Source organism: Mus caroli, unplaced genomic scaffold, assembly GCF_978045245.1.
Source record: "Mus caroli unplaced genomic scaffold, Mus_caroli_1 scaffold_7, whole genome shotgun sequence".
Classification (NCBI taxonomy): Eukaryota; Metazoa; Chordata; class Mammalia; order Rodentia; family Muridae; genus Mus; species Mus caroli.
The window spans coordinates 70,302,270-70,327,500 of NW_028227262.1; the positions used below are offsets into that span (position 1 = coordinate 70,302,270).

The window sequence follows — 25,231 nt, forward strand, 5'->3', positions numbered from 1 at the left end:
ATCTGTCTTTAGTGCTCATATTATTTATTCAAGTATGATATTTCTTCAAAGGCTTTTGATTATTTAATTTATCTATTTATACATACATACATTATATACATTACATTTTCTACCATGTTCAGTAAGAAACTAGAGGATATTGCAGTTCTATTCATGGAGAATTTGTTATATATTGTTAGCTATTATTATAGCTTATAGCAAATTAGTCTACTCACCACTGTTTTGGTATGTCTACAATGAGTTATCATCATGAGAGAGCTTCCCGTGAGAGAGGAGTTTTTATGGCCAAGATTATCCAGAAATGTGCCTCAATGGTTAAGTTCTTGAATTGCTCTTAAAGAGGACCAGAGCTGATTCCATGGACCTACGTTCAGTTGCTAGCACCCAGGTAAGGTGGCACAAACTTCCTGAAACTCAAGCTCAAGAATAAAGCCCTCCTTAACCACATAGGTACTGTACTCATGTGCATAAAACCACACCTACGAATACAATTAAAATGATGACAATATGATATTGCTTAAATGTATTTGTGGTTTATGTGGAAAGGCTCTCAAAAGGCAATATCAAAGTCAGTTTCTCTTGCCTTTTGATTAGTTGCTATGAAAAGCTAGCAGGAGGACTCCAAATAATGAGAAACCACATTTACTATGAATCCTCTGTACAGAAAAGCAGTAAACACCCAGCTTTCATGTGATGGCTAATGTATGATGATCTGTGGGATACGTTTTGAGATTCAGTTAACCTCATTGTTCTTCTATGACACCCATCAGCCTATTCATAATGATTACTTGGGCTAGGGTTCAGAACAGGATCATGTTTCTGTTTATAATTTTCTGTAATTTGGCAAAATCGAAACATTCTTTGACTGGAGAATATAAACATTGGTATTTATGACATTAAAGGTTCTGTGACTTGAAAATATTCATGACATTAGGTTGTAGGGAGTCTGAAAGTTTTATTATAAAGTAAATGGCATCAGCTAGTCTATTTGTGAGGGTTTCTAATGTAATAAACATAATGAACAAAAGCAACTGTGGAAGAATTCTTTGTCCAGAGATAATGGGGGTAGGGCAGGAACTGAAAGCAGAAACTGAAGCAGATGCCATGGAAGAACACTGAATACAGATTTCCTCCTCATGGCTTTCATTTATGACAGAGGACTGAATGCCCAGGAGTAGCACAAACCACAGTGGCGTATGTTCTCTCATAATTGCCATTAGTCAAGAAAATGCCACCATCAGATTACCCGAACACTTTCTCGATAGAGATTTCTCTTCCAAGATAATGACCTGTGTCAAGTTGACAAAGAAAATAACCAGGATAGTCAACTGTATCCACTTTTAGGAAGGAAGGTTTGAAATCACAGGAAGCCAGTGGATTTCCAGTCTGCTTTAACTCTCTTCTTTGGTATGCAAGAGAATATGAGGTGATTGATTCTTGGTAATTTTTCTTGGTAAGAAAGGTAAGGTATGGGAGGATGAGTGTAGGATGGTGTAGGATGACCAAGAGTGTACCTGATTTTATTTTATTTTACTTTATTTTATTTTATTATTTTATTTTGTTTTGTTTTGTTTATTAGTTCCTAATTTCTGGTACAGAGATTCAGATCTTTGGGGGTTACTAAGTGTGAACATTTTTCTCTGTTTTGCTAATGTGAACATAGAGACCTGACCTGCATTATTTCAGGATGAAGAATACATAGCCACTAGAAAGTACAAGTGTGCGATTTAAAGGCTGATGCCTTGTAGGTGCCATACAATTTAAGAATAGAGAAGGAAGGAGACTAAATTATATTATATGGCCAAAGATTCAACCTGTTATGGCAACATAATGGCTCTATAAAAACTGGCAGAGAATCTTGATGCTTCCTGCTTGATGAGCTCATATACCTGTTGGGAAATGCATCTGCCTGAGGAGGGTGATGTTTCCATTGCCAATGGAAGATGGCTCATACCCTTTGAATTTGCGATCCTCTATGATCTCACCCTCCATTATGAAATCGAGCCTTAAATATATTTTCAGTGAAGTCTATGAGCTCAAATTTTCCAATATGCAAAAGACTATTTCTGCTAAATACATAGAAAATAGTCACGGGGTATATAGCATCAAGCCTATATATAATAACTACATTTAGTGTGACAATATTTGATGTGGAATCAGAGCATAAACAAAGAAATACCAGAACTCTGATGACAGTTTTTGATGAAATATAGAGTTAGGGCCATTGATCATAAGCATTTTTCTAATGTTCCTTCTGCCAGATTGAGTTCCTGCCATAATCAACAGGGAACTGTTGGACAACTCTAGTATTGGGATAAGGTTTTAATATGATTATTGTAGGCAAAAATAAAGCCTTGAAATTTAAGAAGACTTACTGTGCTGTCAGTTTTCACCATTTAGAGACTTGGTGAACACTGCCAGTTCTTCTCTATTAAGGATGGGAAGATCAGAAGCACCGTCACAGGGAACACAGGAGACCCATGAAGATACTCCTACACTAACCTAGATGAGGGATGATTAGACTTGAAAGGTCACAGATAGGAAAGATTCCAAAGTAAAAGTAGAATGCCAAGGGATTCAATATAAAAATATTGAACAATTTTAAATTAAATTTTTTTGCATAATTAAAATCAATAAAGATGCTTCTGAATTACTATAGAGAAACAGTACATGTAAGTGTGTATGCACACACAGAGAGAAACGTTTCTTGTTTGTGTGAGAAAATGTAATTCCATTACTTGGTTCAAATTATAAAGAGATTTAAATGTGTGTAAACAGCATCTAGGATGTTGTGTAGAAGTCTGCAGTGAGTCTGAGGTACAAGTATCACTTCAGCTATTAAGGGTATAGGGACAGGTGTTTGATTCCTGCATACTCTGGGAATTTCTTCTTAAATATCTTTGAACAAATTCATCAGTGGTTGTCCATAGACACTGCTGTATTTATTATATTCATGAGTATGGTTTCTAACTTACCGACATCTTTAACAACTACTATTTCTCTTCTGTCTCCCCTCCTTCCTCCCTGACAAAAAATTGAGGGGGTACAGACTAACAAGACAGTCTAGTTTAGATTTGCATTTTCCTAAGATCACAAGTACAGGGATTTTTTTCCCTTCACTATTTTATATCTACATATCTTGAAAGGAATTCTCAGTAAAGTTCTTCAACTACTATTGATTATTTATCTTACTGTAAACACAATCTAATCATATATTGAATATATTAACTCTTCCTATACGTGTGGTTTGAAATTTATTTTCTCCAAGTCCATTGTTAACTATTCTTATGTTTCTTTTACTAAACATTTTATAGTTTTCTCTTGTCCCACATGATTATCTTTGTTTTGTTTTTGTATTTCTTGGTGTCTAATCTTAGAAATTGTTGTTTTACCTATATTATAAAACTTATTTTTTTTAATAGAAGTTACCAGTTTCAAGTTTACATTTAAATCCTACAAATTGAGTTAATCTTTTTATTTGGTATAATGCAAACATGACTTTAGTGTTTTGTGTGCTATTAGATTTTACATACCATTTGCTTGAGACAATTATTTCTCCATTGTGCAGACTTGGCACCTTTATATATGTGTATATTTACATGTGCATGCACATGTATATTTGTATGCATATGTGTGTATGTGTTTGTGTGTATGTGTTTGTGTGTGTGTGTATGTGTGTATTGATGTTTACTCTATTGTTTTGGTTACTTTGACACTAAGTTTGATTTTAGTTTTGATCAGGAAATGGGAAACCTCCAACAATTTTGTTTTTCTGGATCAAAAAATGTTTCAGCTCTTTATCTCCTTTATGAATTTTATGATTACATATGAATTTCAGGATTCTTTGTATTTGTTCAAAAGAATGGTATTAAGTTGACTTGTGTGACAATACATTGAACATGGAGTACATTATATTGAGAGTGATGAGTCTCTGTGACAAATATTGCCTAAGCCAATGACATTAAGCATCTGAAATAGTTGAACTTTGGCATGAAAACAAAGAAGATAGCTCTCTAAAGTTTCAGTTGTATGAGATTATAAAATATAAAGCTACATTATAGAAGGAATTTCCTCCTATACTCCATATCTTAGTAAACAGATCCCCTTTCACTCAACTAGTTGGAGATTGTGATCTAAAGTTAATCAAAATGACCTTTATAAATGGCCACCAATGCATGAATGGATGAAGAAAATGTGTGCCATTTATACAATGGAACATTACTCTGCTGTTACAAAAAGGAAATCATGAAGTTCTCAAGTAAATGGAGAGTGTTAGAAAAAAACCGCCAGGCGTGGTGGTGCGCACCTTTAATCCCAGCACTTGGGAGGCAGAGGCAGATGTATTTCTGAGTTCGAGGCCAGCCTAGTCTACAGAGTGAGTTCCAGGAAGCCAGGGCTACACAGAGAAACCCTGTCTCAAAAAACAAAAACAAAAACAACAAAAAAATCATACTCCAACAGAGTAACAGCAGAGTAATGTGCCATTGTATGAATAGCACACATTTTCTTCATCCATTCATGCATTGGTGGTCATCTATAAAGGTCATTTTGATTGACTTTAGATCACAATCTCCAACTAGCTGAGTGAAGGGGGATCTGTTTACGAAGAAATGGAGTATAGGAGGAAATTCCTTCTATAATGTAGCTTCAATCTAATGATTCATACATTTTAGACAAAGCTATGAACATAAATCTCCTCAAACACACATGATCACAGCTTTCATGGCCCTTTTCCTTTTTGGGGTTAATGACTGGAATAGTAGATTTTACTTAAACCTTGTAAATATGTGTCCTTTAGGTGACATATGATTTCAGTTTAAACCCCCTATAACATACAGATTCCAGCTGACTCCTGTGACTGGGAATAACAAGAGTCATTTTCAACTATTAGGTAAGACATGGAGAGACTATCAAGGTTCCTCTTAGGCAAGGGCTTTACCCAGCATCAGTGTAGAATTAGTCACACGTTGATCAATCTGCTGACAGAAACCATCTCGGAAAGGCCATAGCAAGGCAAGCAAGTTTTCTGGGAATGGCCCACCATTTTGCTAGGTTGCAATAAGTGTACTATGTAGAGGCATAGCCCCAGAGACTTAGTCCTAACATTGTTTCTTGCTATGGATATGCCCTTGCTGCTACTATTGCATAAGTTAATGATTCCTGGGCATCAATCCATTATACTGGACAAATTTCCTGTAGATCACCATGAAGATTAACTTTCATGAGTTAATGAGAATTTCCAACTTGATTCAAATAATTTTAGGAAGAAGTTTAAGGGGATGGTTTTAGTTGTTTTTCCAGAAAGATGTACTTACATAAGAGTCAAGAAGAGAATGCTCTATGCCCCAGTTTAGGGGAATGCTAGGGCCAGGAAGTGGGAGTGGGTGGGCTGGTGAGAAGGAGGAGGGGGAAGGAGAAAGAGGGAGGGGCTTGTGAAGGGGAAACCAGGAACAGGGATAACATTTGAAATGTAAATAAAGAAAATATCCAATAAAAAATTAATTTAAAATAAAAAAGAATAGAATGTGCTCCTTTTTCATAGAATAGTTTGTAAAGGCTGCATAATAAGGAATACAATGACACTTCATACATTGCACTAAGAAGAGAAATAGTCTTGTGAAAGATTTGTGGTCAAGGAAAAACATTAATTCTAAGTCAGGAGCAAGGATGAAGCCACAGGTATGCACTATGATAAAGCAAGGCCATGTGATACTGTTGCTTTGAACTTATAATGAGCTTATAGAATAAAACACTGCTATGAACTTACTACTGACATGACCTCCTTCTGTATTTCCCCTTTTGTGTAACATTTTATCTATGAGGTAATTTTGTAAAGAACTTGGTCTAAGAAAGTATAAAAAGCCTGAGAGAAGAAATATGTAGCTTTTGGAGCTCTGCTCAATACACCAAATTATATATATATATATATATATATATATATATATATATATATATATAGATATAGATATAGATATAGATATAGATATAGATATAGATATAGATATATATGCATACATTTGTTTGTTCATGTACATACATACATACATACATATATCTGCATTCTGTATGCAGATATATATATATATCATATAAATATAGATATATACATACACACATGTTACAATTATATATAATTTGAAATTGAAGAAAGAGGTGGTCAGGCATGGCCTGTCTCTCTCTGTCTCCCTCTGTCTCTCTGTCTCTGTCTCTGTCTCTGTCTCTGTCTCTCTCTCTCTCTCTCTCTGTCTGCCTGTCTGTCTGTTAGTCTGTCTGTCTTCCTGCCTGCCTTTTTTCCTTTCTTTCCTTTTCTCTCACTTATGTAGAGTTAATGAACTGGAGACTCTTACTGTGAGTGTTCTCTGAATCGCCCGCGAATGAGGACACCACACACGATAGGGTTCTTCTGCAGCAAGCTTTATGCGTCTTGAGAGGGAGAGCATAAGCTTCACAACCGGAGACCCCAGGCAGTCCGAGCCCCTCCCTTTTATAAGAAATTCTCCCCGCCTCGGACGTAGCAAGCCATGATTGGCTCAACACTGATCACCCCATCCCTGAGGCGGAGCTGCCCGGGGCGGGGATTTCCAGCGCAGGCGCAAACTAGGTGTTTACTAGTTGGTACTGAGGAAATGACTCAGCACCGGAAGATTAGCGGCGCCCCACATCTCCCCCTTTTTTGTCTAATAAAACCAACTGGACACCCAGTATGAGAGGACGGGAACATTGGCCGAATCCTCTTACTCAGAGATGTAAGAACTATGTCCGCAAGCAACAACTAGGCTTGAGTGGGACCCGAAGTTGCTCCGACCTGTCCCTCTGCCATTTTTTCGAGGAGGGGAAGACTAGGGCAGGAAACCCCCACTAGACGGCATATTCCCCAGGTGGGACGGGGGGACCACCTGTGCGATGCATTGCTCTACAATCCTCTAGGGCTGCTGAAGCTCACCCGCTAAGGCGTGGGCAGCCAGCGACCAGTGGTGCAAATCAATTTTGTTTAAGCGCCGCCAACCATACCTGTGCAGATTGCCCCTGCTCCAGGGCAGCAAGCGCCTGGGATATCATGATTTTGTCTCTATTGTTTTTCTTATATAATTTGCAGATTAACCCTAAGCTAAGTGCCAGTCCAAAGCAGAGGAGGATTCCGAATAAGCCCACCCCCACCCATTCTTTAAAATAAGAGAAGGCTGATGAAATCCAGGATGCGAAGCCTTCAGTCAGGGAAAAATCAAGTCGCGTGGAGTTGATCTCTACTATAGCCATCCGAAGCTCTTGGAGAGTCTGATCAAATTCCATCGACCAATTATTTCTCAGCTGTAAGGACAAATTCTTAGAAAGGTTTGCAGCACGGGTAAAATTTTTAAATTGTATGGAGGTAATACAGAGGCCTGGCAGTTTCATTTCACATCCCAATTGGGCAATTTGCCAAAGAATGTCTATTTGTTCTTGAACCAAGTCTATACGTTGGTTCACCAATAACAGACCCCCCTGTAATTGGGAGTATGCGAAATGCCCCTTATCCATGGCTACAGTGATTGAGGCCGAGAGTTGGTTGATGGTATCGGCCGTTTGTATTGTCCCGCTCAAAGCTAACGCAGAGGCGGTAACCGAGGCAGTGATCCCCACTGCCGCTAAGGTACCAACTATAACTGCCGATACTCCAAAATCTCTTTTTTCTCTAAACAAGGCCAAAGAGCTGGGCGCCACCACCGGGACCGGAATAAATCGGGGCAAGCGCATTATCAAAGCTAAAGGAAATTTAGTAGCATTCCAGCACATCACATAATAACAGGCATTCTCACTACAATTTAACTGACTAAAATCATGTGAGCTGGTGGAATTACTAACTACCCATAAAAAAGGGGGCCAAACGCATACAGGCACCGGCCCAAAATCCTTAGTCTGTTGGAAGGCCCAGGGGGACTCATCGCCAAATGACTGTGAGCACAATACCCCCTTTCTAATACGTGCTCCTTGCACAAAGCCTATGGGGGTTAAATCTGTGCAACTGCCATTAAGGCCGCACAGCAACCACAAATCAAAAGGGTTGCCGGTGGCCCTGGGGTTATCCAGACCATTGAGTTTTGCAATATGGAATGATCCATTGGCCAGAGGGGGAGAAAAGGTAAAGTGATTCCCAATAGTCCCTGTTCTGCGAGATTGGCAACCGGACCATGGTAAGATTGACAATGTCTCTTCCTTAGTAGAGCAAAAGGGTGCCAATTTGGGTTGTTTAACAAGTTGGATAATGCTTTTAGGCCAAACTGCTATAATTGAAGTTGCATTTGCACACCAGTGGGTTCCATTAGCGGCCCATACATTGGAAATGAGTGTAGAGACCTGTGACAATAACCCAATACAGTAATTTGATGGGTTGCCGCTGATGAAACACAAGCTCCCTTTAAATATAAAGGTTCTATTATCTATTACCCGTTCAGCTTGTGGGTCCCATGGTAAATATGGTAAACCTAAGGTATCTTCGGTCACAAACAAGCGGGGGAATACTTGCGCATCATGTGTCACTGGCATTGGCAGCGGGAACGTCGACATTATTCCCCATCGGATCTCCTCCCGTTTGGATGTCACTTGCAGGGGCAGGGTGATTCCCAATATCAGCAGGGCGATCTTCATCATCTTGGGGTATTGATCGTGTTAGTCTTTCTGGGACCCAGAATGGATTTTGTTCGTTCTGCGGGAAAACACAAACAGCTCCCCTGGATCTTATTAGAATAGGATCCGGGCCTCTCCATTTGTTGGTTAAGACATCTTTCCATTTTATTAATTCTTTGGGTCTAGTTGGTTCAGAACAATGTCGTTCTGCCGCAGTATGGCCGTGTGCGTCAAGATTTAAAAAATTGAGGGTGAATAGTGCCAATGACACAGACACTTTTGGCGTACGGGGTATAGCTTCATCAGCGCCCCCTTTTTGTTTAACAACATAAGATTTAAGGGTCCGATGTGCTCTCTCAACAATGCCTTGACCTTGTGGGTTATATGGGATACCAGTTAGATGCGTTACTCCCATTTGGCGACAAAAGCTTTGAAATTTTTGTGAAGTATAAGCTGGTCCGTTATCAGTTTTAATAAATTTAGGTTGTCCCCAAGCGCTCCAAGCCTCGAGGCAGTGTTGGATCGCATGTGTTGCCTTTTCTCCCACATGGGGAGATGCAAAAATAATGCCAGAGCAGGTATCAACGGACACATGAAGATATTGTAATTTGCCAAAGGAGGGGACATGTGTGACATCCATTTGCCATATTTGTAAAGGCTGAACGCCGCGGGGGTTGATCCCCACATGAGGGAGGGGCAGAAATTCACAGCAATTTTGGCAGCTAGTGACGATGTCACGAGCTTCTTTCCTAGTCAAGGAGAAGCGACGGCGCAACGTTTCTGCCGTTACATGAAAGCGATTGTGGAATCCTTTTGCAGCTTCCACAGAGGATGACAGGGCTGTGGCTATTAATTTGGTGGCTTTGTCTGCCAAGTCATTACCCAGGGACATGGGGCCAGGTAGGCCTGAATGAGCCCTGATATGAGTGATGAAAACTGGGAATTTTCTTTGAAGCAACACTGATTGTATTTCTTGAAAAATTTGTGCTAAAGTGCTAGAGGGTTTGATTACTCCAGCCACCTCCAGCAAGTTTACTGCATTTACTACATAACTAGAGTCTGACACAATATTGAGGGGTTCAGAGAAGGTTTTTAATACCTCCAGAACCACTAGACACTCTATTACTTGAGGTGATGCTTCTTTATATTGTTTGGAACATATTTTGCCATTGACCACAAAGGCCCCTATACCATTCTTGGAGCCATCGGTATACACCATGAGCCCTTCCTTAATTGGGTTTCTTACCGTTACCTGCGGGAACACAATTGACTGGCTCTGGGCAAAGTGTAGGATCGGGTGTTTGGGATAGTGATTGTCTATGCTTCCAGGGAAAGTTGTAACTAGTATAGCCCAGTCATTAGATGTGGCGGCCAAGGTCTGAACTTGCACAGAGGTATAAGGCACCACCAAGAGGTGGGGGCTACGCCCGAAATGGGTGATGGCTGCTTTATAGCCTCTGAGTGCAAGCTGAGCTATGGCTTCAGGATACCAATGTATTATTTTTGCTGGGGATACATTTGGGTGAACCCATAGCAGGGGCCCATTCTGCCAAAGAACGGCAGTTGGCAAATGGGCAGTTTGTAAGACACACAGACTAAAGGGTTGTGATTCTTCGATACGGAGCAGCTGCGCTTGTGCCAGGGCCATTTCCACCTTTTGTAGGGCCAGATCAGCAGCTGGAGTCAATGTTCGGGGGGACGTGATGTGCGAATCTCCTTCTAAGATATTGAACAAAGATCTTAATTCCGAAGTGGGGATTTTTAAAAAGGGTCTAAGCCAGTTAATGTCCCCCAACAATTTCTGAAAATCATTTAGGGTATGGAGGTGGTCCCTTCTTATCTCTAATTTTTGAGGTATGATGTTATTTGGTGTCACCATGGTACCCAGGAACTGTCCAGTATTTGAAATTTGGACCTTTTCTACAGCTATTTGAAGTCCCCATCGACTCAAAGTTTTAAGTAAAAGGGGGTAGGCCCTTTGAAGCAGGCCAAGGTCCTTGTGGCACAGAAGGATGTCGTCCATATAATGGAGCATGACTAACGAGGGAAATTGATCCCTTACTGGAGAAAGGGCCTCCTGCACATAAAGTTGGCACATAGTAGGGCTGTTGGACATTCCTTGTGGTAGAACCTTCCATTGGTACCTTTTATCGGGTTCCATGTGATTAACAGAGGGTATGGTGAAAGCAAATCTGGGCCTATCTATTGGACATAGAGGTATAGAAAAGAAACAGTCTTTAATATCTATTATAATCAAATTCCAACCCCTGGGCAGGGCGGAGAGCACAGGAAGGCCTCTTTGCACAGGGCCGAACAAATGCATTTGTTCATTAATGGCTCTAAGGTCATGGAGCAACCTCCATTTCCCTGATCTTTTCTTAATAACAAATATGGGAGTATTCCAGGGGGAGGTAGAAGGTTCTATATGATCCAATTTTAGTTGTTCATTTACTAATTGTATTGCGGCCTCCATTTTTTCAGAGGATAGGGGCCATTGGGGGACCCACACCGGGTCCTCTGTTTTCCACGGTATAGGCCGAACCGTCCCCATGGCCCCTAGGAAAAACCCAGTCCTTGTCGGGCTATATTTCCTACTGGTGAAATAGGCTCAATTCCTCCTTGCTCTGACCGTCCTAATCCTTTGCCTGTCCTGTAGCCCATCTTTAGCATCATGTTTTTTGCCTTGTTCAAACCTTCCCCCAACACAATTTTTTCATTGGACAGGGTTAGGCCCAAATGTTGCGTAATGTCTCTCCCCCAAAGGTTTACTGGGAGCGGGAGCACATAAGGTTCGAATTTACCCTTTTGTCCCTCAGGAGCCTTCCAAGTCAAACTCATTGAGCTTATGGCAGGGCATGAATGATATCCCAGGCCTTGTAGAGAGTGGGACGATTTTGTAGTGGGCCAAGCTTTTGGCCACCAGTGCGTGGATATAATGCTTTTGTCTGCCCTGGTGTCAAGAATACCTTCAAACCTTTTTCCATTTACTTCGAGGCAGAGTTTGGGCCTTTCATTCAGGGATACAACAAGGTAAGCTGAATCAGTTCCTGACGACCCCATCGTTTTGGGACTGGGGCCTGGGGAGCCCTCCCAGAGGGTGTCGGGGAGGAGCAGCAATTGAGCTATCCTATCTCCTGCACTGATGGAAAACACGCCCCTGGGGCTGGAACATAAGACCTGTATTTCGGGGGAATGTAGGTGGTCAACAACCCCAGGATGGACCACTAGGCCCCGTAAGGTGAGTGATCCTCGTCCGAGGATAAGGCCCATGGTCCCAGGGGGCAAAGGTGACATTGGCTCTATAGGTACTGGTTGGATACTCATTTGGGGCATTAGTAGGAGGTCGGAGGCGGCGCGCAGGTCCACCCTTGTGGGTCTTCCTGGGTCGCTTCTTCCGCCATCCCGGAGGTTCTGACAAACCGGTTCCCATATCTTTGAGGGCCCTGGGACCGTGGGCCCAATGACCCGTTTTTTGACACATTGGGAGCAGGAACATTTAATGGAGGCAAAAGCCTTCCCTGTATATCTCGCACTGAGCGACATTGATCTGCTCTGTGGTACCCTTTACCACACCTCGTGCAGAGGGTCAAGACCCCCCCTTTCTTGTCTGGGGCTTTGCAATCTCTTTTGAAATGTCCAGGCTTACCGCAATTAAAACAGGTCCGTTCACCGGTCTTCTTTTGTGGAGGATGCTTTTGTGCTAACATGATGGCGGCCGCGAGGCCAGTATTGCTAAGTGGACCTCCAAGCTCTCTACATACTCTTAGCCATTCTTGCAGCCCTTTTGATTTTCTAGGAGCAATGGCATTCCTGCATTCCTGGGTGGCTTGTTCAAAAATCAGTTGCTCAATAAAGGGTCCTATCCCCTCTGGGTCCCCAAAGATTTTTCCTGCCGCCTCCATCATACGTGCGACGAAGTCGGCAAAGGGCTCCTGGGGCCCTTGAACAATTTTTGTAAGCTGATTGGTGGTTTCTCCCTTGCGATTAAGTGACTTCCAGGCCCGTATGGCTGTGCTGGAAATCTGGGCGTACGCCCCCCAATGGTAATTAATTTGATCTGCGGCCCACGGGCCTTGGCCTGTTAAAAGGTCAAATGTCCAATCCCGCTGCTCTTGCGTAAGGGCTATTGCGTTGGCCCTGGCCTGGGACTGGGCAGCCTCATGCCACAAGGCTTTCCATTCTATGTATTGTCCCATAGTAGGCAAGGCGGCCTTAACCACCATTTGCCAATCACTAGGTGTCATGGCAGTTTGTGCCATTCTTTCAAGAATCATAACAGTAAAATTAGCATTGGGACCATATTTTCTTACTGATTCTGCAAGATCTTTTATCTGACTATAGTCTACAGGAGCGTAGATTCTCCCCCCTTCTTGTTCATAAACAGGAAACGCTAATTGTAGCTTGCGGAGGATCTTTTGGGGAAAAAAGGAAGTTGTGGATGACCGGGCCTCATAAGGTGGGGGAGCGGAGGGAATGGCGGCAGCCAACAATCTCCTATCCTTAAAGAAGACACCGGTCGCGGGCTTACTTGACTTAGGTCGCCCGCCTTCATCTGGGTGATACCTTTCTCCTTTAGATCTAACTGCTTCTTCTTCTAACTCGCCCTCTTCCTCCGAGGTCAGTTTACTGTCCTCGGTTTCGGAAGAATCCGAAGTATCTCTTAAGTGGAGGGCAGCCAGTTCTCGGGTCGGATATAACCCGGGCTTGCTGCTCCCCTTCTCTCCCTTTCTATTTCTCCCGGGAGGTCCTTTTTCACTTCCCTTTTTTGCCTTTTTTACGGTTTTTGTGCGCACACCCATCCTCTCACTACGCTCGGATTCTGACATACCTTCCTGCATAGCTTCTAAAACCTTTTGCCCTTTCTTTCGCTCCTCTTCACAGGCCTCATCTTCAAGACAACTCTTAACTAGTTTCCATATGGCCTTAACTCCCAACCTGAGGTCTGAACAGGTTTCTAGATCGTTGCCTAGCTTATTCCATGACGGCAGTGTCAGAGATCCTGACACCGCATACCAGGGAGCTACTCGATCAACTTCCTCAACAAAGCGGCGAAGAACTCTATCCCCAAGCTTCAGGTCCCTTCTTTTGAGAAGTTCTTTTAATGAAGTTTGTACTGATTGAGAAGCCCCCATGATACTCTAAAGGAGACTGCAATTAAGAACTTCAATTTAACACAACCTTCTATGTTCACAAAAGAAGAGGGCTAGGAACCATACAACTAAGGCCACGAGGACGATGATTAAAGCCTCGGGCAATCCCTCCCACGGCCCAGTTAGTTGAAGGGAGTGTGAAAGGGTCAGGTAAAATTCAGGCATACCTTTCCGAGACGTAGTTCCTGCAGTTCTGGACCCTCCCCGTCACCGAGGGATCTCCGACGGTGCTCGGATGTTCTCAGATGTTCTCAGATGTTCTTCTGTTCTTCGTTTTCCCGGGATTTCGGCACCAGATGTGAGTGTTCTCTGAATCGCCCGCGAATGAGGACACCACACACGATAGGGTTCTTCTGCAGCAAGCTTTATGCGTCTTGAGAGGGAGAGCATAAGCTTCACAACCGGAGACCCCAGGCAGTCCGAGCCCCTCCCTTTTATAAGAAATTCTCCCCGCCTCGGACGTAGCAAGCCATGATTGGCTCAACACTGATCACCCCATCCCTGAGGCGGAGCTGCCCGGGGCGGGGATTTCCAGCGCAGGCGCAAACTAGGTGTTTACTAGTTGGTACTGAGGAAATGACTCAGCACCGGAAGATTAGCGGCGCCCCACATCTTACCTGGCCAGTAAATTACCAATTGAGCCCAAGAGAAGAGAGCTCAAGTATCTAAGCATTTTTTTTCTTAATCTCCTGCTGTTACCATCCTGAGTTAAATTTCAAGAAGCCAGTGGCTTTTGGCCACAGAATAGTGAAGAATTACGAAAGAATTGAAAGAATTAAGTTGGTAAAAGTAAGCAGTTTTGGCCCCTGTTGCCTACTCTAGATGCAGAGCTGGTCCCCAGCACTGGCCTTCTGTTTCCTCCAATTATTATAAGTATCACTAGTATCAAGTAAAGATTGAAGCAGGAGACTAGGAAAAAGCAGGAACAATGTTCCATAGATTTACATTTGAAACATCAGTAGAAAGGTAGACATCTGTTAAACTTCCTGAGCTTAAGCAAAGCAGGTGAGCATGCTAAGAAGCCCATAGTATCTGAAGTTGGTAGAAGTGGCTTCTACATTGATAATAGTACTATGAAAATAAATGTTGACTAACTCCCACCCTAGCAGACTTTTAACTTGGAGCCTGGCCACAAGCTCCTTGATTTCTCGAATTTGATCATTTCACTTTAACAGGAATAGAAAATTCTGCTTTTTAATTGCTTCATAGTCCACAAAGAAAATCAATGTAAAGACCATTTAAATTCATTGTGAATATAAATTAATGTAAAAAAAGATTTAAATCTTATTCGTTATTATCCCATCTGCTATCTGAAGCTCCTCAATTTTGAAATCTGTTACAATTGCTACATATGTATTTTCCCTTACCTTATACCTTTGAACATAAGTAGTCATAGTTATGTTACCCAAAGCAAATCACTCTTTTATATCATTCATAGGTTATAAACCAATTAAACATATTTTCCAGCTCTGAAATTAAGAAATAAAGCTCTAAAGGTTAGTTTAGATCAAAATCAACAAATTGGGGCTGGTGATGGAGCTAATGTTCAAGAGCATTCGCTGCTGTTGTAGAGGACCCTGATTTCAGTCCCCAGCGCACATGTACTGAGGCTCCCAACCACCTGCAACTTTAGCTCCGGGGACTCTAACTCCATTGGCTTCCATGTGCACTGCATACATGTGCACAAACGTGTATCAATAAGCATATATTCATGAATAATAAAATAATTCTTTCAGATAAAACGCAGTGGATTGTTTCAATATGTATTTAAGGGAAGAGTTTTGTTTAAGTTTGGTCACTCAAGCATTTCTGGAAAAAAGCAATCAATTCAGAAGTTTTTGAGAAAACTGAGCTGAGATGTTTGAAATACTTGTAGAAGCTCTGCATCTGGTGTGCTTCAATAAGAGGGAAAATGATTTCACTCTGTGTTTGAGGTAATTCAGCCCATCATAGTGGGGAGGTGTTTTGGCAGGATGATGGAGAGGACACTGTCATTGCTTCTGCAATCAGGAAACAAAAATTCAAAAACATGGTGCTACACTGTATGAATATTTTACAATAAAATATGATTATTTTTAATGTTAATTTTATGCCATATCTATATCATGCAGATTCACATGGTACTCTAGAAAGCACTCAAAATTCTTGATCCAGGAGACACTTTAATAAATATTTTCTTAATTAATTGAGAATTGTATGTAGTGTATTTTGATCACAAATCTCCAGTCCCCCAGTTCTCCCCATATCTGTCCCTTTCCTTTTCCCTTTCCCATTCCTACCCATAAAGCCTTAGACTTACTTCTTTATTTATTTCCTCAGGTACTTTGTTTCCATGTATGTCTATTCACCATGTGATTGAAATTCCATGGTGACCAAAAAAGAATGCCCAGTCCTCTTGAGCTAGAGTTACAGAAAAGTATAAGTAGCCAGGTCAGTGCTCATAACTGAACCCCTGTCCTCTGTAAGAACAACTGATGCTTTTAACTACAGAGCTGTTGGGAAACTTTTTTTGCTGGATGAAATCTCTGGTACTCTATTTTATGGCCACTCTACTAATTTAAAATGACATTTTAAAATATCAATAAGATGCAGGCTCCAGGCAAGTTTTATTTTGATCTATAGGTCAACATAGGAAAATATTTTAAATAAACAACCAATAAAATGATTCACAAAATAATATGCCAGAAAGATTATCTATAATATGTATAAGGAGGAAAGGGTTACTTTAGTAAGAAGACATAATATGTTACATGTGTGCATTTAATTTGTTGTTATACCTGTAAATGATAATAGCCATAACTATAATGGCAAGAGAAGAGAATCCTTTATGACAACAAACACATTCAAAGTATAGCCTTTCTGAATGTACACAGCAGGATGCTGTACAACATTCATGGATACGCAGAGAGAAACACACAACACACCAAGTTTATAAGTTTGTATACATAATAGATGCAAGAACTTTTTCTAATTTACAAAGGATTGGTTTTTTTACATTTATTGATTTATGATATTTATATGCAGTGTACTCATGGATAGACCTATCTATCCATGCAAATACATTGTGTGAGCCAATCTATCATAGGATGCATGAAGTCAGATCAAACCTTTCAGAAGCTGGTTCCTTCTTTCCACCCTGTGGTTACATGATACACAACTTGCCTACAGGTATCCTTGGTGACAAGTTACATTAACAAGCTGAGCCATCTCTCCAACTCAACACAAAAGATTCATCAGGAGAAAGTAATAAATGGAACTGGACTGAGAAGAGACCACACAAGGCTGACATTAAAGGGGCGAAGGATAACACACTATTTGACCTTCACAAGGTACTCTGCAAAACACTCAAAACTCTTGATCCAGGAGACACTCTTGAAAATATTTTTATTAATTACTTGAGAATTTTATGTAATGTATTTTGATCACAAAGCTCCAATCTCCCAGTTCTCCCCATATTTGTCTCTTTACCTTTCTCATTTCTACCAATAACACCTTACTTCTTTTTTTCCTGAGTGCATGTAATTTCTGCTTCTTAACTACTCTTGGGAGTTGGACATGCCCTGAAGAGTAGTTGACATACTGAGTGTCATATAATTTTTTTAAAAGTCCATTCTCTCTCAGCAGCTATCAGTTTCCAACAACTGCTCATCTAGGGGTGGGATTTTTGTGCCACTTGCCCAATGCTAGTGTTTTGTCCAATATGAGCTTATGCGTATCTTGTTCATATTGTTCAAATCCATGTGAATTCATACATGCAACTGATCTATTGTGTCCAAAAACCACTGTTTTCTTGAAGTTGTCTTGTAATCTTTGCTGTGCTTTGTGGACCCAACACTCAGTCTGATGGTTGTCTGTGAGTATCTATCCTATAGAAAGAAAAATACCAACCTACCTGGCTACCAGAACTCCCAGGGACCAAACCACCAAACAAAGAGTATACATAGCAGGGTCCATGGTTCTAGATACATATGTAGCAGAGTATGGACTTATCTGGCATCAATATGAAGGGAGACCCTTGATCCTGTGGAAGCTGGATGCCCCAGCATAGGGGGATGCTAGAGTGGTGAGGCAGGAGTGAGTGAATGGGTGGAGGGGCATCCTCAAAGAGGCAAAGGGAAGGGTACATGGAATGAAGAGCTTGTAGAAGGGAAATCAGGACGGTGTTGTCATTTGAAATGTAAAAGAATAAAATGATTAATAATAAAAACGAATTTCGGGGGCTGGTGAGATGGCTCAGTGGGTAAGAGCACCCGACTGCTCTTCCGAAGGTCCAGAGTTCAAGTCCCAGCAACCACATGGTGGCTCACAACCATCCGTAACGAGATCTGGCGCCCTCTTCTGGAGTGTCTGAAGACATGAAGACAGCTACAGTGTACTTACATATAATAAATAAATAAATCTTAAAAAACAAAAAAAACAAAAAAAACAAAAAAAGAAACGAATTTCTCTGAGACTTGGAGAGGGGTATGATATATACATTCTAAATGTGGCTGAGCACACTAGTCTCTTATATTCTGTGCACTGAACAATCGAGTGTCTCTGTATTGTTATCTACTACAAGGATTGTTTGTTTGTTTGTTTATTTGTTTGTTTGTTTTTCTAAAATTAAAGTTGTGATGCTCTGAACTACATCTGTAGGAAAAAATGCTATGATATATAAATTCTTTACTTTGAGGCAGGAGCTACTGTTTAGCTTCTCCTGCTCCAGCTAATGGCCCTACACACACACACTAATTTGGGAAACAGTTAATGGGTGTAATGGGTTACCACACAAAAAAAGAACATGACAAGGACACATGGTGAAGGACAGAGTGAAAGTTGGAGAGAGTAATGAGGCATAGGTTTGATTGTATTTCCTTGGATACATGTAGGAAATTCTCAAAGATAATACGTTAAAACTGAAAAAGGTACATGTTATATTTTCATTCTCAGTTCTCTTCTGAAGTAAAAGCATAAAATTTGTGATTCTCCCCACTTCTTTCCTTCTTACTCAGTTTGACTCTAATGATTTATCTCCCTTCAAATTCTATAGTATCTGCCTTATCGTTTCATTGTTTAAGCTTCTACAATACATGCAGTTCCATTGGAGTGACCTCTTGAAATGAATGCTACATTTGAACTAGGACAATGATTCAATGAGATTTTTTAAAAGTCCCTTCTCAATTGTTAGGTTGCATTTACTGTACAATTACCTTGTCTTTTTTTCCAATCTATAAATAAACATACCATCAACTTGTATTTATGATTTAGTCACAGGAAAATAAGTCATTCTGAAAAATAATTTTTATGTATTAATTTGATAACATTTGGAAAACAATACTTTAGTATTGTCCTGATTATCAATGTATACTCTTCTCATGGAGCCTGTGTAAACCTTACTGGCTCATGTTATTCCGAATCTGAAACCTCCCCCTTCAACTCTCTTTGCATTTTGGTCTATAAAATTCATGTGTACTTGCTAGGCGATGTAGCGAGCCATTAACACATTGTTTTCTCTCAGCCATATCAATGAGAGAAGAAAGAAGTCTTTGATAAGATCCCACTATGGAGACTATGCTCTTGTTCAAGTATCAGGTGCTACAGCAATGAATCTGACCTTCTTTCTTTCTCTGTTGCTGTAATGTAAGAGTGAGCAAAAGCAACTTTGGGGAATGGATGGGATTTATTATTTTTATTACCTGTGCACAGTTTGTCATTGAACATAGTCAGGAAATGGACTTAATTGAGTACCCAGAGGGTTGAGACTAAAGAGGAGAAACTGGAGGAATGTTACCTCCTGGTTTCTTTCTATCACTTGCTCCACTTCTTTTCTTTTCTTTTCTTTTCTTTTCTTTTCTTTTCTTTTCTTTTCTTTTCTTTTCTTTTCTTTTCTTTTCTTTTCTCTTTTCTTTTTTTCTTTTCTTTTTTCTTTTCTTTTCTTTTCTGTTTTCTTTTCTTCTTTTCTTTTCTTTTCTTTTCTTTTCTTTTCTTTTCTTTTCCTTTCTTCTCTTTTCTTTCTTTCTTTTCTCTTTTTTTTTGTTTTTTTGTTTTTTTGTTTTTTCCAGACCTGGTTTCTTTGTGTAGCCCTGGTTGTGCTGAAACTCACTCTGTAGACCAAGCTGGCCTTGAACACAGAAATTCACCTGCCTTTGCCTCTCAAGTGCTGGGATTAAAGGCCTGCGCTACCATGCCTAGCTCTACTTGTTTTCTTAAGCCATCCCAGCAACCTGCTGAGAGATGGCACTGCTCACATTATTGATAAATCAAGAAAAGTGGCCTCTGACCAGTGTGATAAAGGGAGTTCCTCAATGGAGATTACTTTACCCCAACTGACTCCAGGCACACATTTAGTACTCAAACACACATACGGTGAAACACCCACGTTCATAAAAGCAAACATAAATGTTAAAGAGAGCTAAGTGGGTTCATAGGAAGTTTTGAACAAAGAAAGGGAAGCGGACATATAGAATTCTATTATGATCTCAAAGATAAATTATTATTTTTAAACTCTTATAATATTGAATATATTTTGGCAAATGGACAAATTATATTTGCTCTAACTTACAACTCTATCCTTCACCTTATATATGATCTCTACAATTTACACTTAAATAGACATCCTGAATGTCAGAAACACAGAATCTCTGAGATAAAGAATTTAACAATGTTTTCATAGCATCTGAGGTAAAGTGTGGCAGTGGCTGATATTCACTATGGGCAAAAAAGTCTAAGGTGATAAGAATCGAAGACTGAATGTTTTTGAATGATACCTGTAATGTGGCCTTGAAGTGGAAATAACAGAGTCATAAGTGCTAAGCAGTTGTCTGCTTATTGGCTGTGGGGAATCACAGGATAAAGTACCTGGTGACTGCTATATTATCAAAGTAGCATTCATACAATCAGTTAAGATATGTATCAGCAAGCAAAAATAATGATAAGCCATAGAAAGTTAGACCTTTTTTCTACAGCTGTGGGGATCTGGGGAAGGCAGGTAGAGGCAAGTTAAGTATCCATCTCCCATCAGCAATAGGGAAGGTGCCAGAGAAAAGCTGTAAAGCTATATGATAAAAAAAAATTCTGAGAAGCATACATAATTGCATCTTATCAACTGTGAATTATCGCTTATCATGATGCGAGTTATTTATACATTAACACTACTGAAAGCTGCTGCTAATGAAATGCTTATAGAATGTATTACTTTCATAGACAGCTTTGTTTTATATTTAATGAAAGGCCTTTAGATGGACCTTAATTTACATGTTCCTTTGATTGTTCCCAAGTTGTAAATGTAAGCAACCTAAGTTGAAGATTCCATTAAAATGATTTTATGCTCATGACCTGATCTACCAAGTCACTTTACCACTACAAGTCATTTGTGAAAATAGCACCCTTTATCTTATTAGGAAAGTGGATGAGAACAGCATCTGGTTGAAAAAAATTGAGTGTGCTCCTTTTATGATTCTTTCGAGACAATGAAGGGTGTGTGAGGATGCACTGTCTCTGGCACTCACCATGCATCAAGGAGGGTAAGACAGATGATGACTGTGAATGACTGATATCCTGGATACACTCAATTGACTTTTGTTCTACTTGCTCTGGATTCCTCATCCCTTTAACTTTTCTGTGTTTACCTTTCTTACTTTTATCTCTGTTAGTATTCAGTCAGGTAGAGTGGCTAAGCAGATAGAGACAACTCACCTGGAGACCTGATTTCAGTTTGTTTGTTTGTTTTTTCCAGTCAACCCAGCACCTCCTTTAATATAGCACAATTAGACAGACACAATGACCTCACCAGGTCAAAAAAAGCACTCTACTGGTATCTCTCCTGTTCTCTGATGAGAATCACTTGAAGACCAATAAATAACATATTAGAGACAGTCATGGCAGTGCTCATCTCCCATCAATGATCCCAGCACTCTTTTTTTTAAAATTAGTTATTTTCTTTATATACATTTCAAATGCTATCCAGAAAGTTCCCTATACCCCCTCCCCTGCTCTGCTCCCCTACCCACCCACTCCTGCTTCTTGGCCCTGGCATTCCCTTGTACTAGGGCATATAAAGTTTGCAATACCAAGGGGCCTCTCTTCCCAGTGATGGCTGACTAGGCCATCTTCTGCTACATATGCAGATAGAGACCTGAGCTCTGGGGGTACTGGTTAGTTCATATTGTTGTTCCACCTATAGGGTTGCAGACCCCTTCAGCTCCTTGAATGCTTTCTCAAGCTTCTCCATTGGAGCCCTGTGTTCCATCTTATAGATGACTGTGAGCATCCACTTCTGTATTTGCCAGGCACTGGCATAGCCTCATATGAGATAGCTACAACGGGGTCCCTTCAGCAAACTCTTTCTGGCATATGCAATAGTGTTTGGTTTGGTGGCTGATTATGGGAAATTCAGGTGACAGCTGATTTCAGTTTTTAGAACTCACAAAATTCGAATTTTGTGGAAGAATCAACTCCAAAAATTTAGACTCTGTTCTGTATATGCAAATACATGTGCACACACATGTGTATATACACATACACACACATGTAAATATGCACACATACATTCACACACACACAATCACATAGGCATGCACATGGGCACATACACATGCACACAGGGACAATTAAAAAAACCAACAACAACTCATCTTCATTAACTTCACACCCAATTCTAGAGTCTGATGCTTGACTGCAATGTTTGGAATTATGTAACCAGCTTTTCTTGTACTTTTGGATGACACTTCTAACAAATACTCATTTTCATAGAGAGTGGTATAAAAAATGGCTAGTATTTATACTGAAGATATCAGAGGAAAAAATTTATACAAAATGATAAGTGTAAACACAAAACGATCATGAAGTCTTTGGGCTTGTATTGTATATAGATGCTGAAAATTAAATACTTGTTCACTCTATCATAATCACAGTATTTAAGTTACTTGATATTAGCCATTAACTTCTTTAAGGTGACCTCTTATTTTTTTAGAAAAAAAGTGATATGTGCTTGATACATAGTAGAATATGATATTTGTTTGTTTTAAAGATTTACTTACTTTATTGTCTGTGTTGGAATGATTGCCTGCATGCATATGTTTTTATCACATGGGTGAAGTCCCTGTGGAGGCAAGAAGAGATCATTACATACCCTGACACTGCAGTTACAGAAGATTTGGAATCACCACATAAATGATGGGAACTGAACCTCAGTCTTTTGCAAAAGCAGTAAGATCTCCTAACCTTCAAACTATCTTTTCAACATGAATAATGGTACTTAATGTTTACTTATGAAAAATTTTTATAGATTATTTAATTTTCAAATCCAGATAAATGGCATAGAAAATTAGTATATTGATGCATATTTAAAGAACATAAACAATATAAATTACTAAATCATAAATGCATTTGAAGTTCTATTTGGTGACTTAAAACATTACATTTGAGAATAAATAATAAAAAAGAATTTCTATGATTACTTTTGAAGAGAGGGCGATGTTCTTCATCCCTAAGCCTGCGTGAGGGAGCCATATAGGCAAATACAAGCCACAAAATTGTCCTGAGTGAAGACGAACCCAATAAGTGTACCAGTATTTTAACATAGGCTTTTAAAATTCAAATAATATTTACTCAAAATAATAGATATTTGGGGATTTAATTTATTTATCTCAAGGTGTGAGTGTCTTTGTATATATGCATATATATTCAGATGCTCACAGATCCCAGAAGAAGGTATAAGAGGCCAGGCATTTAGAATTACAGGTGCTGTGAGCAGCAGGAGGTGGGTATGGAAACTGAATTAACTTCCTGTGAGAGAGGAACAAGGTCTCACTGAGCCCCTTCTCCAGTACCCAAATTCCATACATTTTTCGAGTAGTAACTTGTTCATCATATGTGGGAACCTCACTGAATAAAGGAGATGAATTTTACATTTAAAGCAGTCTATATATTTTACTTGTATTTTAAATCACCCACAGAAAGAATAAGCCTCCTTCCAGACTATTGATATTTCAGGAAATCATAACATAACACATCAATCAGCAATGTTTGGTTTGCAATGCATCAGAGCTGGCTGTTTTAGTAATCAGCTCTCCCAGGCTATTGGTGATACCTTGAGATACTACCTTGTTGGGTGAGTAGTAGTTGAAGCTTAGGATTCCATGGAGGCAATTAAGAGCCCTCTCATGCTTTCCATTTTTAAATCTTTACAACATGATTAGGAAAGATATTAATTGATTACTACCTTCTCTTTCCAAACCATTCATGAGAGGTTTTAACCGCTTCTTTCCCTCTGACATTATCATTTTATCTCCCTGACAAGGAAATAATCAACCAATTATTTGTAGGTCTCTCTCTCTCTCTCTCTCTCTCTCTCTCTCTCTCTCTCTCTCTCTCTCTCCTCCACTCCTTTCTCTCTTCCCCACCTCTCTATTTGAATGTCCTATTTGCTATGTCCTCACATTGACTGAAAGGACAATCTTGTTTAAATCTGAAAAGGTTCTCCAAATTGATTCATTTTTGCCCTTCCCCTCTTTTATCATTGCTTCCACTCCCTCGAGTTCAAGAATTCATTATAAATATTTCCATTTTAAGTGCTTTAAGAAATCAGGCATAAGGTAGTACTTCTGGGACAAGATACAGTTCTTTTAGATACCTAAATTTCACTCTGAAATAACTCAATTTATATTTATAAAAAAAAGAATATTCTCCACTGGAAACTAGGGAAGTTCCCACTATCTGTGAAATTTAAAGAAATGCTTTGATAAGAAAGGTTTAGGGAAAAAAACAGTAAAACTAACTGTATTTCTCTGGGTACTGAAGGGAAGTCTACTGAGGTGCTAAATTAATATGCCTCATCTTCTGTCAGAGCTGCACTTACCATTTGTGATCTATGGTCATGTGAAGTGGAGCTGAGAAAAGCATTGCGGCATGTTCATTGACTAAGTACAAAGTCATATACATATTAATGACATGGATGTTACTAAATATTTATTCATTGAGATTTTTTTTTAATTCTGTACCAGTCTGTGAGGTATGTGTATGGTTTTGTCACAGAGCACAGTACATCTGTGCTTTATAGCAATATTGAGAATTAGATTTTCCTGGCTTGCCTGAATTTAAGGTGCAGCCAAATAGTCAAGCAGTAAAGCTGCTGTCTATCAGTTACACATAGATGGCAATCAAATGCATACAGGTAAGGATTCATGTTCGGATACTGATAATTTGGGAACTGATGAATTCAAATGCATCTGGGAGAGCAATGTGAATTTGATCATTAGAAATGAGTCACCCTTAAGTTTATTGACAATTCTCTCCCACGGACATAATCTTCATTAAGTACATCTCTCTGAGACCCCTGATTATCCAGTATTCTGCATCTCCATTTCTAAGAGTGACTCAGGCTCCTTTTCTAATTCTATTCATGTTTTTCTTTGCATGTACTAATATGAATTGCTGCTGCCCTGAGAAAACAATGGTCAAATCCAACATGATGAATGGAGGATGTTGTTCCATCC

The 25,231-nt window shown here is 39.9% G+C and overlaps 1 protein-coding gene across 1 annotated transcript; it reads right to left on the reverse strand.

Annotated features, from left to right (window-relative positions):
* Positions 1-377: 377 nt before the first annotated feature.
* Positions 378-13,980, reverse strand: LOC147003947 (uncharacterized). The gene is made up of 3 exons (XM_085840868.1): positions 13,922-13,980; positions 7,159-8,683; positions 378-479 (listed from the first exon to the last, which is right to left on the reverse strand). Exons 2-3 carry the CDS (start codon positions 8,626-8,628, stop codon positions 378-380), a joined length of 1,572 nt encoding a protein of 523 aa, XP_085696994.1. The 5' UTR covers positions 8,629-8,683; positions 13,922-13,980.
* Between the last annotated feature and the right edge of the window lie 11,251 nt (positions 13,981-25,231).